At 34.5% G+C, this 14,084-nt stretch overlaps 1 protein-coding gene across 1 annotated transcript; it reads right to left on the reverse strand.

Moving 5' to 3' along the window:
- Positions 1–743: 743 nt before the first annotated feature.
- Positions 744–3,010, reverse strand: LOC126747782 (uncharacterized). Its single transcript, XM_050456583.1, has 2 exons — positions 2,677–3,010; positions 744–1,670 (listed from the first exon to the last, which is right to left on the reverse strand). Exons 1-2 carry the CDS (start codon positions 2,991–2,993, stop codon positions 788–790), a joined length of 1,200 nt encoding a protein of 399 aa, XP_050312540.1. The 5' UTR covers positions 2,994–3,010; the 3' UTR covers positions 744–787.
- Between the last annotated feature and the right edge of the window lie 11,074 nt (positions 3,011–14,084).

A 14,084-nucleotide genomic window follows, 5' to 3' on the forward strand; every position in this document is an offset into this window, starting at 1 on the left:
TGCTTGACTATTTAGTGTCTTTCCACGTGTAAATTTGTTCATTTTAACAAAAATCTCAATGTCAATGATAAAATAAGCACAAAACTATTAACAAAAGTACCATACAACAAATATTAAGATAACAAAACAACGAATAATACAACTTGAACGAAACGTAAATAAACACACTGCTAAGCTATCACTAAAGGCAAGAAAGGAAAAAAGCTCCGCCACTGAATAAGGGTAAAAACACACGAGGCTGTTTGCAAGCGGTTTGCGCCGCGACGGTTGTCGCGCCGTGGTCGAGCTCGACGTCTCGTTTATGGGACTTGTGAGCTTTGAAACAGACGGCGCCGCCTAATTCCATAAAACGCGGCGTCCGACGCGCGTACCCTGCGCGATACCATGGGCCGCCGGCACGCCGCTTGGTTTTTATTGCTTTAGCGGCACTACCGCGGCATATCATTTACTTATCTTATGTGTTGCAAACCACACGTAAGGTTTTTTGGTGCGTTTTTTTTGTGCAGTGTTGAAAATTATTTATTTATTATGGAAACCAGGGAATTCAACATAGAAAAATTAATTACTGAGGTTCAGTTGAGTCCAGCGATTTGGGATACGCGTGATGATAATTATTCAAACAGAACAAAAAAAAACAGGCATGGGAAGAAGTTACTACAGAATTTCTAAGCGCAGCTGCTTCTGTTGAGGAAAAAAAAATTATAAGTATGTACATATTATATGCTATAAGTGGGTACGTTTATTTTAATAATAATGATATAATATACATATATAATATACATATAGTTTATATTGATTCGTTTTGCCACTCTAGTGGATAAATATTAACAAAATAATTTGCAAATTTATCTTGGCCATTTAATGCCCTTGGATTCCCTCTGCTAAATGAATCAACTGTCAAATTGTCATACGTTGTTCCTGCTTCAATGTTATCGCTACGGTTTTCATCTCTGACTCTCACAAAATTATGAAGAACACAACAGGCTTTAATTATGTCTTCAGCTAGATCGATCTGTACATTAATGGGTCTATGAAAAATGCGCCATTTATTAGCCAATATACCAAAAGCACATTCAATGTACCGTCGAGCTCTGGATAATCTATAATTAAAATTTTTTTTGTTGTAAGTTAAGTTTGATCCACCATAAGGCCTCAGCAAATTTTCTAATAGAGGAAATGCTTCATCACCTACTATAACAAAAGGATAATCTGTAGTAGCATCTCCTTCGATCGGTGCCGCTGCAGGAATATGTAGTGTTCCGTTAACCATTTTTTCAAAAAGTGTAGAATTTTTAAAAATTCCAGAGTCACTAGATTTTCCGTACGAGCCCACATCAATGTATGTAAATAAATAATTACTATCACACATTGCAAATAGTACCATCGAAAAATAATTTTTATAATTATAAAACATAGAACCACTATTAGATGGCCGTATCAGTCTAATGTGTTTGCCATCAATCGCACCTATGCAGTTCGGAAAATTGGAATGTTTCTTGAATCCCTCAGCGATTTCCATCCACTTTTCGGCATTTAAAACTGGAAAAGCCATTTGCCTAACATGCGCCCATAGTGCTTTACAAACTTCTTGAACAATCAAACTTGCTGTAGATTTTCCAATTCTAAATGCATAGTGCAAATCCACAAATGAACAACCAGTTGCTAGGTACCTGAAAAAACATAAAATTTCGTTAATTTTTTAGGTCCTATGCTACAAAAAAAAATGGAAAAATGTCAGGGACAGATATTCCAAACACCTTTCCGAAAGTAAAGGCAAATCCGGGCAAGGCCGGAAATGAAAAACCCCATATACGTTTGCCCAACAGCTCTCATTTTTGTCGGATGTGGTCCAAAGAAGAGCAACAGAGAGTTCGCTCGATGCAACACATGAATTGGCAGCCACAGACGATGAGACTGCAGCCACGCCTCAGGAAGCTACAGATGGAGATGCATCGATAGAGTCACCAGATCAACCAAATACAACCAGCCGGGAATCCCGAAAAAGGCAGCAGCAACAGCATCATGATGAAGGGCGCATTAAGAAGAAAAAAAATGATTCGGTAGAAACAGTTTTGTGTGAAGCTCACACCGATGTTCAAAAAGGAAAACTGACGAAAGAAAAAGAAAGTGTGGATGATGACAAGCATTTTTTGTCGTCATTGTTGCCATTTTTTTTTTTTAAATCCAGTTGATAACAAGTGGTTGGTCAGAATGGCTTTATTAAATAGGCATATTTGTCCACCTCCACACCAACATCATGCTACTACATTCTCCGAACCACCATCATGGAATACACATTCATTGCCTCCACAGAATTCACTACCACAACAACATCAACCAACTTCAACACCACACCTTCAGAATCAGCCAGGGCCTTCTGGGCTACAACGAGTTGCGCCACCCGTATCGCAATTCTCACCATATTCTCTTGATGGTTCAGAGCATATGAGTTTATAGGCATATATGTTTAATTTATTTTTTTTTGTTTGTGTTTAAATATATTATATCTATATCTAGTTAATTTTTAGGCGTTTTTTTAAGACTTCCATTGAGTTAATACTATTTCAAGTAGATGTAGAGTAGGTAACTAAATTCTCATTAGGCAGGCAAACGGGGTACAACCAATAATTTAATAAAGACAAAAATTGTAGAAATAAGTATAAATTTATCACCTACCTTAAAGTTATCAAAAGCTTTTCTTCCACTGATATGCTTTCTCTCATAGTAGTATTAGCTTTTGTACATGGCTCTTGGATCAATAAAAGTAACTCTTGATATGATTCCTTTGACATTCTGGTGAAATTTAAAAAATTTTCCGGATCTTCACAAATCTCCTTATAGATGGTATTGAAATATCCCTTCTTGTTTCTTTCCATAACTATGGGATGTATCCATAGCTTACGTTTCGTTCTATTTTTTTTTGGTTTTTTGCGTAATGCCAGTGCCGATGCCGCCAACAAAAACAAAAAATCATCTTCACTGTCGTAGTCCATTTTGCTCACGATAAATAAAAAACTGTGAACTGTACGCAAAGCTTGGCAACATCAAACTGATCTTGTAATTTTTCGTGCCGTTTGTAGTTGCGAAAGCCGTCGCGTGTGTTTTAAGTCGAGCGGCGGTCCACCGGCCGCCGTCGCGGCGCAAACCGCTTGCAAACAGCCTCGTGTGTTTTTACCCTAAATCCATAAAAATCGAGACAGACAAAAAAGCACGTGGCAGCACGCGACTCTTTGCTCAATCGCAACCGGAACGTCTCCATAGCAACGAAACGTTAACCAATTGCAACGTGCCATACTGCATTCCTTTCGTAGCCGAAGAAAGAATAGCCAGACTGTAATTGATTTTGACACTGAGCCTGGATCACCTTGTAAGGGATCGGCTATTTGCTACAAATAACCTATTTAGTCATAATGTTGGTTGTTGGTTAACAGGTTTTATTGCACCAACATACCATTAATGATTTTAAATTCAAACCTTACTATTTAAAAGTTTTATTTAGATTAATGTGACTTGACTAGAGTTTGTAAAAGGTATTTTAGGGCCAGTGAGGTATTGTGAATTAGGCTCCAAACATATACTTCTTGTAAACAACACGTGATCACGTTTTGGATTTTTCCCTTGAACAGTAGTTCAGTGCGGATTTGTTTTTTTTTATTCCTCGCCTTAAGCATACCTCAAGTAACTCTTTTATCAATTTTTTATTTATTTAAAATTACTACAGTATTACATTTTAAATAATTATCTAAATTTAAATATCTCAGTGGAATTTAATTTTTTATATAAATGGAAGTGACTATGTAAATTCTTGGATGATTATATCAAGTGGCGCTCTTATTAAAATTTCTCCCACTACCTTCTCCACTGTCTAAAAGCTGGCGGCCACCAAATCTCTGAATCTTTTAAAATAAAATTTGCTTGTCTGGACTTAGTAATTTTTTTTGTGGTTGGATAGTAGGTATGACTCACACGGGTTGGAAATAAATTGGTTTGAACCGAGTTACGCGCTACAGCTGCTATTAGTTGATGGAAAATATATAAACGTTATATAAATCTCTTCTAGCATTTTATTAGATTTACGTGTGCAGTCATTCTTCCAAGTTAATATATAACAAACAAATTCATTTATAACCATATTTGTCAGATATTGCGACTGAATTTGATAATAAATGTTTAACATTTGATGGTATGCTGACAGGCAGCTCTAAAAGATCGTACCAGATCGATAAAATCAAGGTGACTCTATAAACCTAAAAAATAAAACATAATAGACAGTTATTATGAAACGCGGTCTGATCCACGTATAAAACAAAAAAAATATTATTATGCAAGCAAGCGGCTACTCCTGCGATACTACCTATATATCGGGTTTGGCCTTGGCCTTGGTAGCTAAAATTAGAAGCAGATGTTTTTGTTTACCGTCCTTTATGAAAGTCAAAAGCTCGAAGATTTAAACACGAAATATTTTTTTTAGATTGTAAATAAACGTATTTGGCCAGAGATCGTTGGCGTTTTTGCCTATTTACGCTGTATCAGTTGAGAAAGATCAGTTTAGATTTTCATTTTGTTGACTAAAATATAATTAAAATTTAGATTGTTTTAACGAATTTATGTCAAATTATCTATATATTTATGAGTTATTCAGCTATAAATAAATGAAATATTAAATGAGATATTTGTTACGCGATTTACGATCTTATTTACGCGATTACTGAAAAAAAAAAGAAAATTAAGTTTTTGACATAATATGTAAAAGCTTTATAACTTAAATAACAACTACATGATTATATCATATGAAAATTTCATTTAATCTTAAAATAATAGATATCATTAGGGCGCAAAGGAAGCATATAGAAGCTGACAGGGATCGAATAATAACAGATCACAAATGAATCATATTGGAGCTAATGCCCTTTTACAGGGCATTAGTATTTGCTACTACACCCAATTTCTATGTGAATTTAAGTCGAAAATCTCGTGTGATTGTTTGGTGATTTTAAGGCGGGACTCCACCAAACTGGCCTAGGCCGGCGACATGTGCCGCCGGCACAACCCGCCGGCTTTTGCCGAAGGAAAATTAAAAATAAACATCCTTTCCAATTTGTGGAACCCTAGAGAAAATACTTATATAAATAAAAATAAAAGATCAGATTCGTTACTAAACATTTTAAAAGTATTACGTGTTGAAAAACCTGAGGTAGAAAGAAAAATAAAAAATATAACGAGCCACTTTTATCGAGAAAAAAGGAAGATGGAATCAAAAAAATCAGGTTCAGGAGCTGTTGAGAATTATAAAACTAAATGCTTTGCCTATCCGTATTTGGAGTTTTTGAAGGACAAGAATACACCACGTCTTACCCAAGAGACTGGTGAAATTAATACACAGGTAAGTTTAACGAATCTTTTATTGATTTTTTAATGAGGAATACAAAAGATAATTATGCCAACATAAGGATAGGGTAGTCCTATAAGAGGGGACCTCGACTTTATCTGATATTAAGAAAAAGCTATGCGTATCTATCTTGCCAATCGACTTTACCCGAAATATTCACAAAATTCATCTCTTATTTTTTGTGGTATATTTGCAGATTTTCGGGGAGTTCTAGCAAGCGGCAACAATGTGTCATTGGTTAAACTGTCCATTCTCCACGATCCTGGTAGAATTGTCCCTGTTTCTGTATCTTCTATGTCGTATGTGCCTGGTGGGTTATAACGAGATCGAGTCTCTGTGTTGCGTCTCATAAAGTTATGTAAATACAAGCATGCCAATGTTACTTCAGTAGCAGTGGTTTCTTGAAGTAACATTGGTTTTCTAAATACTCTAAAAACTGAAGCCAAGACCCCAAATACATTTTCTGACATTCTTCTTCCTCTACTTATTCTGTAATTACATATTCTTTCTTTGGAACCATCTTTATGTGTGCCAGGATATGGTTTAATTATATTTTGGGCCAATGGAAAAGCGTCATCTGCAAGTATTACGTAAGGAACAGGTCGTACTCGTCCAGGTAGAACGCGAGGATCAGGTAAATTTAGCTCGTTGCTTTCTAATTTTTGTTTAAAACTACAATTATTGAAAACTCCTCCGTCAGATATCCTACCTTGGCTTCCGGCATTAGCATATATTATGTTATAATTGGTATCGACAATTGCTAACAAAATAATATTAAAAAAAGATTTGTAGTTAAAAAAATCTGTTCCGCTATGTATTGGTGACTGAAGTGCGACGTGCTTGCCATCCATCGCTCCTATGCAATTAGGAACATTCCACATTTATAAAAAATTGATCAGCAATTTTCTGCCAAGCTTCTTTTGTTGCTGGTACCTGCAAAAGAAAACTTATATTAATAATAAATAAAACATAATCAAGAACTAACTCGATTTAATTTGGGGTTTTAGAGTAAAAAATAAATAATGATTTTTGTTCTAGAATCAATGTGAAGAAAGTTTGGATGAAGAGTCTTTAACTAGCAATATAAATCTGGTAAGAGATGGCACTCAAACTAAAGAACAAATTATTACTCAAAAAGAAATTTCGAATAATAATCCAAATTGAGAAGTAGAGCAAACATTAAAAAAGAAAAACAATATACCAAAAAAAAAATGTACAAAGAGAAAGCAAGAAGAATCAGAGGATATGAATGAAGAAACATTTAAAATGTTTAAAGATATATATGAAAGCCGACAGAACTTTGATGAGTATTCACTGCTAGGCAAAGAAGTCGAATTAAAAATTCGTAAGTTACCTACTCATTATGCGCGATGTCTGGTTGTACATAAAATTCAAACTACACTTTATGAGGCAAGCCTTGGTATGTATAATAATCCATCAATCCCACAGTACCCAACCGCCCCCGTCCAACAGCAGCCATTAGGTTCTAGACAAACAGCAACATGGATTTCATCAGGGCCTTCTAATCTAACTGTAACTTAACGTCCTACGACCAGGGTCAGAAATCATCAGAACATCCTGAAGATACATTATCCCATTTATTGCCACCCTAAGCATAGTAAGATGTAGGTATCTTAGAAATATTTAAGGTTTATTTTCTTTTTGATTTTTTGCATTTTGATGTTTTTAGTTAAATGATTTGTTTTATGTGTTACGTAAAATGAAATAATAGGTATTTATTTTTCTACAAGCCTTTAATAAAAAAAATTAAAAAAACATACTTACTTTTATTTGTTCCTTGAGAGCTTCTTTTATTGCCTGGCACACCTCAGGTACAATAACTCTAATTAACTGCTTTGATATCTTAAAAGTGTAGCTTAGGCTAACATATGAATCGCCTGTGCCTAGGAATCGCAATGTTACTGCCAATCGATCCTCAACTGGTATAGCATTTCTGTAATTTGTGTTGCATTTAGCGATTTTTAATCCAATTAAGCAAATTAGTGCCTCAAAATCTGTTGCACTCATTCTAACAAAATTTTGAAAAGAGCTTCTAATAGTATGACCAGGCACTAAACCACAATCATCACTTCTTAAATCACTTAAAAGTTTATTTTCAGTTTTTTGAAGATTCTTGCTTAAACTAGGCCGTACCCAAAATCTGTGCTTCCTCTTGTTTTTTTTCTTGGTAATAATTTTTAGGGCCATATACCCTAATAAAAAAATTTCGTCGTCGTCAAACATTCTCGGATGAAGAACAAGAACTCTCTACAAGCCGACACATCTGCCCAGCTTGGTGGAGTCGATTTTAAGTCCGCGGCAAGGCCGCAAATGCCGCCGGGCTAGCCCATTTTGGTGGAGTCCCGCCTTTAGGATGATGTTTGGGAGATGTTTTGGGGTGCACATGTATGGGAATCTTGGAAACTATAAGAGATAGAAAATTGGTTAAATGGGGAAAGTTGGAGGGTATTTAGTTACCAATTTAGTGCCGCTTTTAGAACGATTTTATTTTTTTCCGATTTTAAAATATTTGGAAAAAATAAAAAAATTGCATTTTTGTGAAACGGCTGTATTTTTTTTATTTCAACGTATTTTTAAAATCTGTAAAAACATTATTAAGACAACTTTTTAAGGACAACGCATATCTGAAATCAGTTATTGTTTCAGCTCTGAGATTCCATCCTTATTGGACTGTGATTCACGGTTCACCGGCTAGCTGGATTGCTCTTGCCTATTTTTTGACTTTCCTCTGGGTGTGAATTTTTTGGTTCATTTTCTTGGACTAATTGTTTGATTTTGTTGGGTGCAACCTAGGGTGTGGTTGAGTGTGATGCTTTGTCGATGCAAAGCTTTGGCTGGAAATCGGAGCTGAAAGTTTTGTCTGTTGTTTTTTTAATAATTTTGTTATTTAAATTTTATTATGAGCTTAGAATAATCTAATTAATTAAATTCTCTCATAGCAGGATTCTATACGAATAAATTTTTGTTTTGTTTTGTTTTAGTGGTCTGACTTCTAGGAGGAATTCTTTTATTGTTTTGTTTTTGCAGTCTTTTAATTTGTTTTTAAATTTTATGTGTTTTTTACGAAGAAAGAAAGAAAGAAAGAAAGAAAATGTGCTATATTACGTAAGAATAATCTTGTGTACAAGCATCCTACAAGCTAAAAAAACAAAACAAAAATACAATTTCAAAAATTGACAAAACAATGAACAAAATTAAACACAAGAAGACAAAACTTTTTGAACATACTTGAATTAAAGATAACTAAATAAAACAATCAATTACTAAATAAAGGTAAACTTGTTGACAAAACTAGAGAAAAAAAAGGAAAAAAAAAACTTTAACTTTTTTTTTTTTAAAGTACACTGAACGTGCAACCACCCCTCCCAGCTCTTGTTTTGCCATTCTTACTGCAAAACATCCAGAAGTAAAATATGATCTTCAAACCGAATGCGACCATCAATGGTGATTCCTAGGAACTTGCAGCACTCTTTATTCTGCAAGAGGGAATTTTCGTCAAACATCAGACCCTGAACATCGCACTTAAACCCCATAATAGACGTCTTTCTTACATTAAACACGAGCCTGTTGGAAGCACACCACCCTGATAAAATATGAAGTTCTTCAAGGATACAAGTCTAAATATAATCTGAATTTTTATGGTTCCATAGTATGGTGGTATCATCAGCAAACTGAACCACCTTGCCCTGCAGTTTCAATGAACTCAAGTCATCCACATATAGTAAAAGTAACAGTGGTCCCAACACTGAACCCTGGGGAACGCAGACAAACGCCCAGACTCTGTAACCTTCTGAGTACGATTTGATAGATAGGACTCAAGCCATCGCAACGCTACGTCCCTAAAACCATATTTATCGAGCTTAGATAACAGTATTCCATAATCCACACAGTCAAATGCTTTGGATAGATCACAAAACACTGCCGCCGATGACTCTCCAGAATTCAAGGACACATAGACGCTCTCCAAAAAGCTAAAAACAGCCTCATGAGTCCCTTTACCGGCTTGAAATCCAAACTGATTTGCAGGCCAAATGCCATTATGATGTAAAAAGGACAAAAATCTGCTTTTTGCAAGTTTTTCAACTTAGAGAGGGTAGACAAAATACAAATGGGACGGAAATTACAAGGCTGATCCAAATCTCCATCCTTATGAAGAGGGATAACCACTGCCTCTTTTAAACATGAAAGAAAAATGCCAATATGTAAAGAATTGTTTATGGCAGAAACTAAAGCATTTAAGGCTGAATCAGGCAAAAAGAGTAACAACTTCGAAGATATCCCATCAGCTCCAGATGATTTATGGTTTTTTAGGCGTTTTATTTCATTTTTTACTTCGGTGAGATCGACAGGATGAAAGAAAAATGAATGCTCAACCGACTGAAGATAGTGTAAGGGATCAATGTTACTACGAATGCCCTTGAGCAAGATATTAGGTATATCACAATAATAATCGTTTAAAATGTCAGGTCTTAACTCCGGTTCAGATACTTTTCTATGGCAATATCTAAAATCATTAATAATCGACCAACACACTCTTTGCCTATTTGATGACATATTTAAGCGATCCCTATAATAATTAGATTTTGCTGCTTTAATTGTCTTTCTGTACAGACTACGGTATTTCTGATGATATACATGGATATTTTCATTTGTGGTATAGTTGCACAATTTAGTCAAAAAACGGAGCTTTTTAGCTGAAATTCTAAGGCCTCTTGTAACCGATGGTTTTCGTTTCTTAGTTTTAAGCCTCATTTTAGGAAAGCACTGATTGATCTTATCACACAGAACTTGAAAAAATAAAGTAAGTGGATCAGAAGCCGTTTCAAGTGCATTCCAATTTACCGAAGCTGTAGCAGCAGAAAAAGCATTGAAATTTCTCCTCCTGAAAATTCTTCCCATATAATGAGTTGAAGATAATACAGTATTATATGGCATGGTCGGAAATACCAGATGGGAGTACTGTGCATAAAACGTCATCAAAATTTGTACAGAAATAGTCAATTGTAGTATCATAGTAGTCATCAGATGAAGAAGTTATTCGTGTGGGAGCAAGAACGTGCATTTTCAAGTCGTAAGAATTTAAAATACTTAAAAGAGAAGTACGTGGCAAGGTTTCATCAGTGTAGTTGGTATTAAAGTCACCAGCCAATTTAACCTTAGAGTGTAGGGACAACTAGGATAAAAGAGAATCAAGTTTGTCCAAAAACATAGCAATATCTCCTGTAGGTGGCCTATAAACACAAAGAATATATAAATTAAAACGCTTACAAAAAGAAAGAGAGATTTCAAAAACATTCTCTAACAGAAGATTATCATACTTATCAATATTACAAAAAATCGTTTCAATTGTTTTCCTAGCCAAGATCATGGTTCCTCCATGTATAGATGGTTGACGACAAAAATTTGATATAGGAAGATAATCAGATATTAAAAAACATTCACTAGGCCTCAACCAGTGCTCAGTCAGAAGTACAATATCAGGAAAATTACATGTGTCCAGCAAAAGATGAAGCTCATCCATCTTGTTTCTTAGGGATTGTATATTAAGAATAAAGATACTTAAGGTTTTCGAAGAGCTAATTTCAATCTTACTAGTAGAATATGAACATAAATGAGATTCAACCTTCGTCGACATGTCTATAAAAAAGAAGAATCCAATTCACGATCAGTAATCAGTTCAGACTCATTAATTTGATGATTCAAAGACAATTTATTCGATGAAATATTAGTTTTAAAATATTTGAAAATATGTGCATGTAATAAGTCTGAACCAAAGTTACTGGCGTGACTTTGTCACTCTAAAATCCCATACAGATTAATATTATTAGCATGAAAAGTACGATAAAGGGCCTTATTACTATTATAGATAACATTATGGTTTAAATAAGTATAAGGGCTTGCCATCACTAAAGTGTTTGTATCAACATGATTTTGAATTAAATTTTTTAAAACATCAGATGAAGAACAAATTCCATTTAACATTACTATTAAAAAATCTTCTTTCGTAAAGTCTTTAACTAAATTTGATGCTGTCCTAATCACCTCACTGCTTGAACTGCCCGGCTTCAGGAAACACTGGACCTTGTAGTAAGCTTCAAACTTTAAACGTAAATGTTTTAGGAACACTCTGCTACAATTTTCACCAACAAAGAGAAGCCGAGGTCGACTATCGTCAGGTGTATTTGGCCTAGTTGGTAGCTGTGTTGGAGAATTAATAAACTTTCAACTTCCAACACCTTTACGGAGTCTAACATCTTCTTATTTAAGTTAGTTAAGTCGTTTACGTCTTTTTGTAGCAAGTTTATTTCAGTATTATAGGTTAAAGACTCATTTTCTAATGTTTTTATCGTTACAATTAAATTTTTATTTAGGACTTGCCCTTTCACTCACTTCCAGTAATGCCAACAATTCACCTTCTTTAATTTTTAAGTTTTCCAATTCAACTTTAAGTTCTTCATTCCGTTTATGCAGATTTTCCAGGGATGAGGAAAACTTATTTTCGGCCTCCGACACTTCATCTTCAAAAACCATGCTGCTTCTTCTCATTCTCTTTATATGCCTATCCTTCTCTTTTAATTCTGCCAACAAATCATAAATCTTTTGCTCATTAATTTTTCCTTCCTGATCTCTTTCATTAAAATCATCTTGACATCTTTGTGAGCATAAAATCCTGTAGCCTCCCAGTTTTATGGCATCAAAATTTGTTTCCAGACAACTTGGGTGGAGCATTGAAATACAAGAGATAATTTGAAAGGCAGCAATAATTTGAAAAATCCCTTTTTTGACAACATTTGAAACTGCGGTTCATTTTAGATTATAAGGAAATATTATTAAATTGAAATAAATATTAATGGTAAAAACAGGAACTGCAAGTAAACAGTAACTTGAACTTAAACCCAACGCAGGAAACAATCGTACAACAAAACACACAATTGCACGTCCTACCGTTAATGTTCAATTATTTCAAGTTATGGTCAATGGTAGCCAGATAATTTTAAATTTAGTGAAAACAGGAACTGTTTATAAAAACAAAAACATTTACTGATGCAGGAACTTAATTAGTTTTTTAGGAAACACTTGTACCGCGAAAATATAGCACGTTAATGTAAACACGCAACACTAGATGAAAACAATCAAACAATTAAATCAAAACGAATCAAAACAAAACAAAACTTACGAGTATAGACGTCTACTCTGTATGACTGCTAAACCGATACTGTCAAGAAATTTATAAATTTTCTTTATTTGAAGATCATGGTGTATTCCGTCGTTTCTTAGAAACCACGGGGCGCGCGTGATCTAAGAACTTTGTTTTGGAAAGTTTATATTTTTTTTAGATATATTTTTGGGGCTCTAATGAATGCGTTTGAGCCGTATGCTAGTTTGGGTCTTATGACTTGTTTGTAAATTAAAGTTTTGTTCTTTAAATTCAGGGGACTTTTTTTACATAGTAAGCTGTATAATGATTGTAATTCAATTTTACATTTTTCAGCCCATTCTAATATTAGGTTTAGATGTTTTTAAAGCTGAATAACTATATTGTCTCGTTTTTTTTGCTGTTGCCAATATTCATGTATCATCGGCAAGAGGGCTGCATTTGTAGCTGGAAAAAATTGTGAGATGTCTGCTTGATATAAGTTATAAGGGTTGGGGATAGTGGGGAGCCTTGGGGAACACCCGCTTTTATTTCTGTGAGATTTGATTTTGTGATATTTATTTTTGTTTGAAAGGATCTGTCTTTTAGAAAGTTTTGTATAAGTTTGACTAGATTTATCTTTATTTGTTGTGGATATAGTTGATACTCATCAATAACGTGAAAATATTAACAGCATCTTTTTGTGTCCATATTTAATGCCACTTTTTGCTAAGTTTAAATTAACCAATAAAATCTATTTTTGTTATAGTATATATGAGTGAGGAACCTATTAGTTCATCAAGACACCTTGTAGAACCTTTAATTATTGCATAAACAGTGATTTACTTTGAACAATAGCCTCTATTGTATACACAACAATAGATAAAAAGTAACAATACATTGGAATTTGTGGCTCGGACCTCGGCGATCGGACGCGAAATCAGGAGGCAGCAGACTATAGTCCAGTCAAATTTGAAGTAATATCGAATTTCCAACTACTGGGAAAGGAACTTAAAGATGTCTGGAAATAAAAAGTGTGGAGCCTGCTCATTGGCTTTGGGTGATGATGAAAAACTATTTATTGCATGCGACAGCTGTAGAACTAAAATCCACCTAGTAGAAATATGCTCTGGTTTGTCTTCTTCTGAAATTCGAGCTGTTGTGTTGTAGAAAAGGCTGCTTATGTATTTTTGTGACACATGCCAAGATGCTTTTAAAAGTGTTCCTATGTTTGTCCGTAAATTTGCTCAGATGGAAGAAGAAATAAACTATCTCAAAAATAAGATTGTTACTTTGGAGAATAGTAAATCCCAGGACATTCCCAATTCAGTTTGTTATGAGGTCCAACAGCGTTTGGAAAGAGCAAATAATCTTATGATTTACAATGTTCCAGAATCTACATCGACTAATTTGAACGATCGTATATTACACGACAAAAATCTGGTTCAAGAGGTATTCCAGAAGCTAGGTCTGCAGCAAGAGGTTGCAACCATAAGTCGTGTACTTAGGGTAGGTAAAGTTTCTAATCGCACTAGACTG

Source organism: Anthonomus grandis, chromosome 20 (assembly GCF_022605725.1).
Source record: "Anthonomus grandis grandis chromosome 20, icAntGran1.3, whole genome shotgun sequence".
Classification (NCBI taxonomy): domain Eukaryota; kingdom Metazoa; phylum Arthropoda; class Insecta; order Coleoptera; family Curculionidae; genus Anthonomus; species Anthonomus grandis.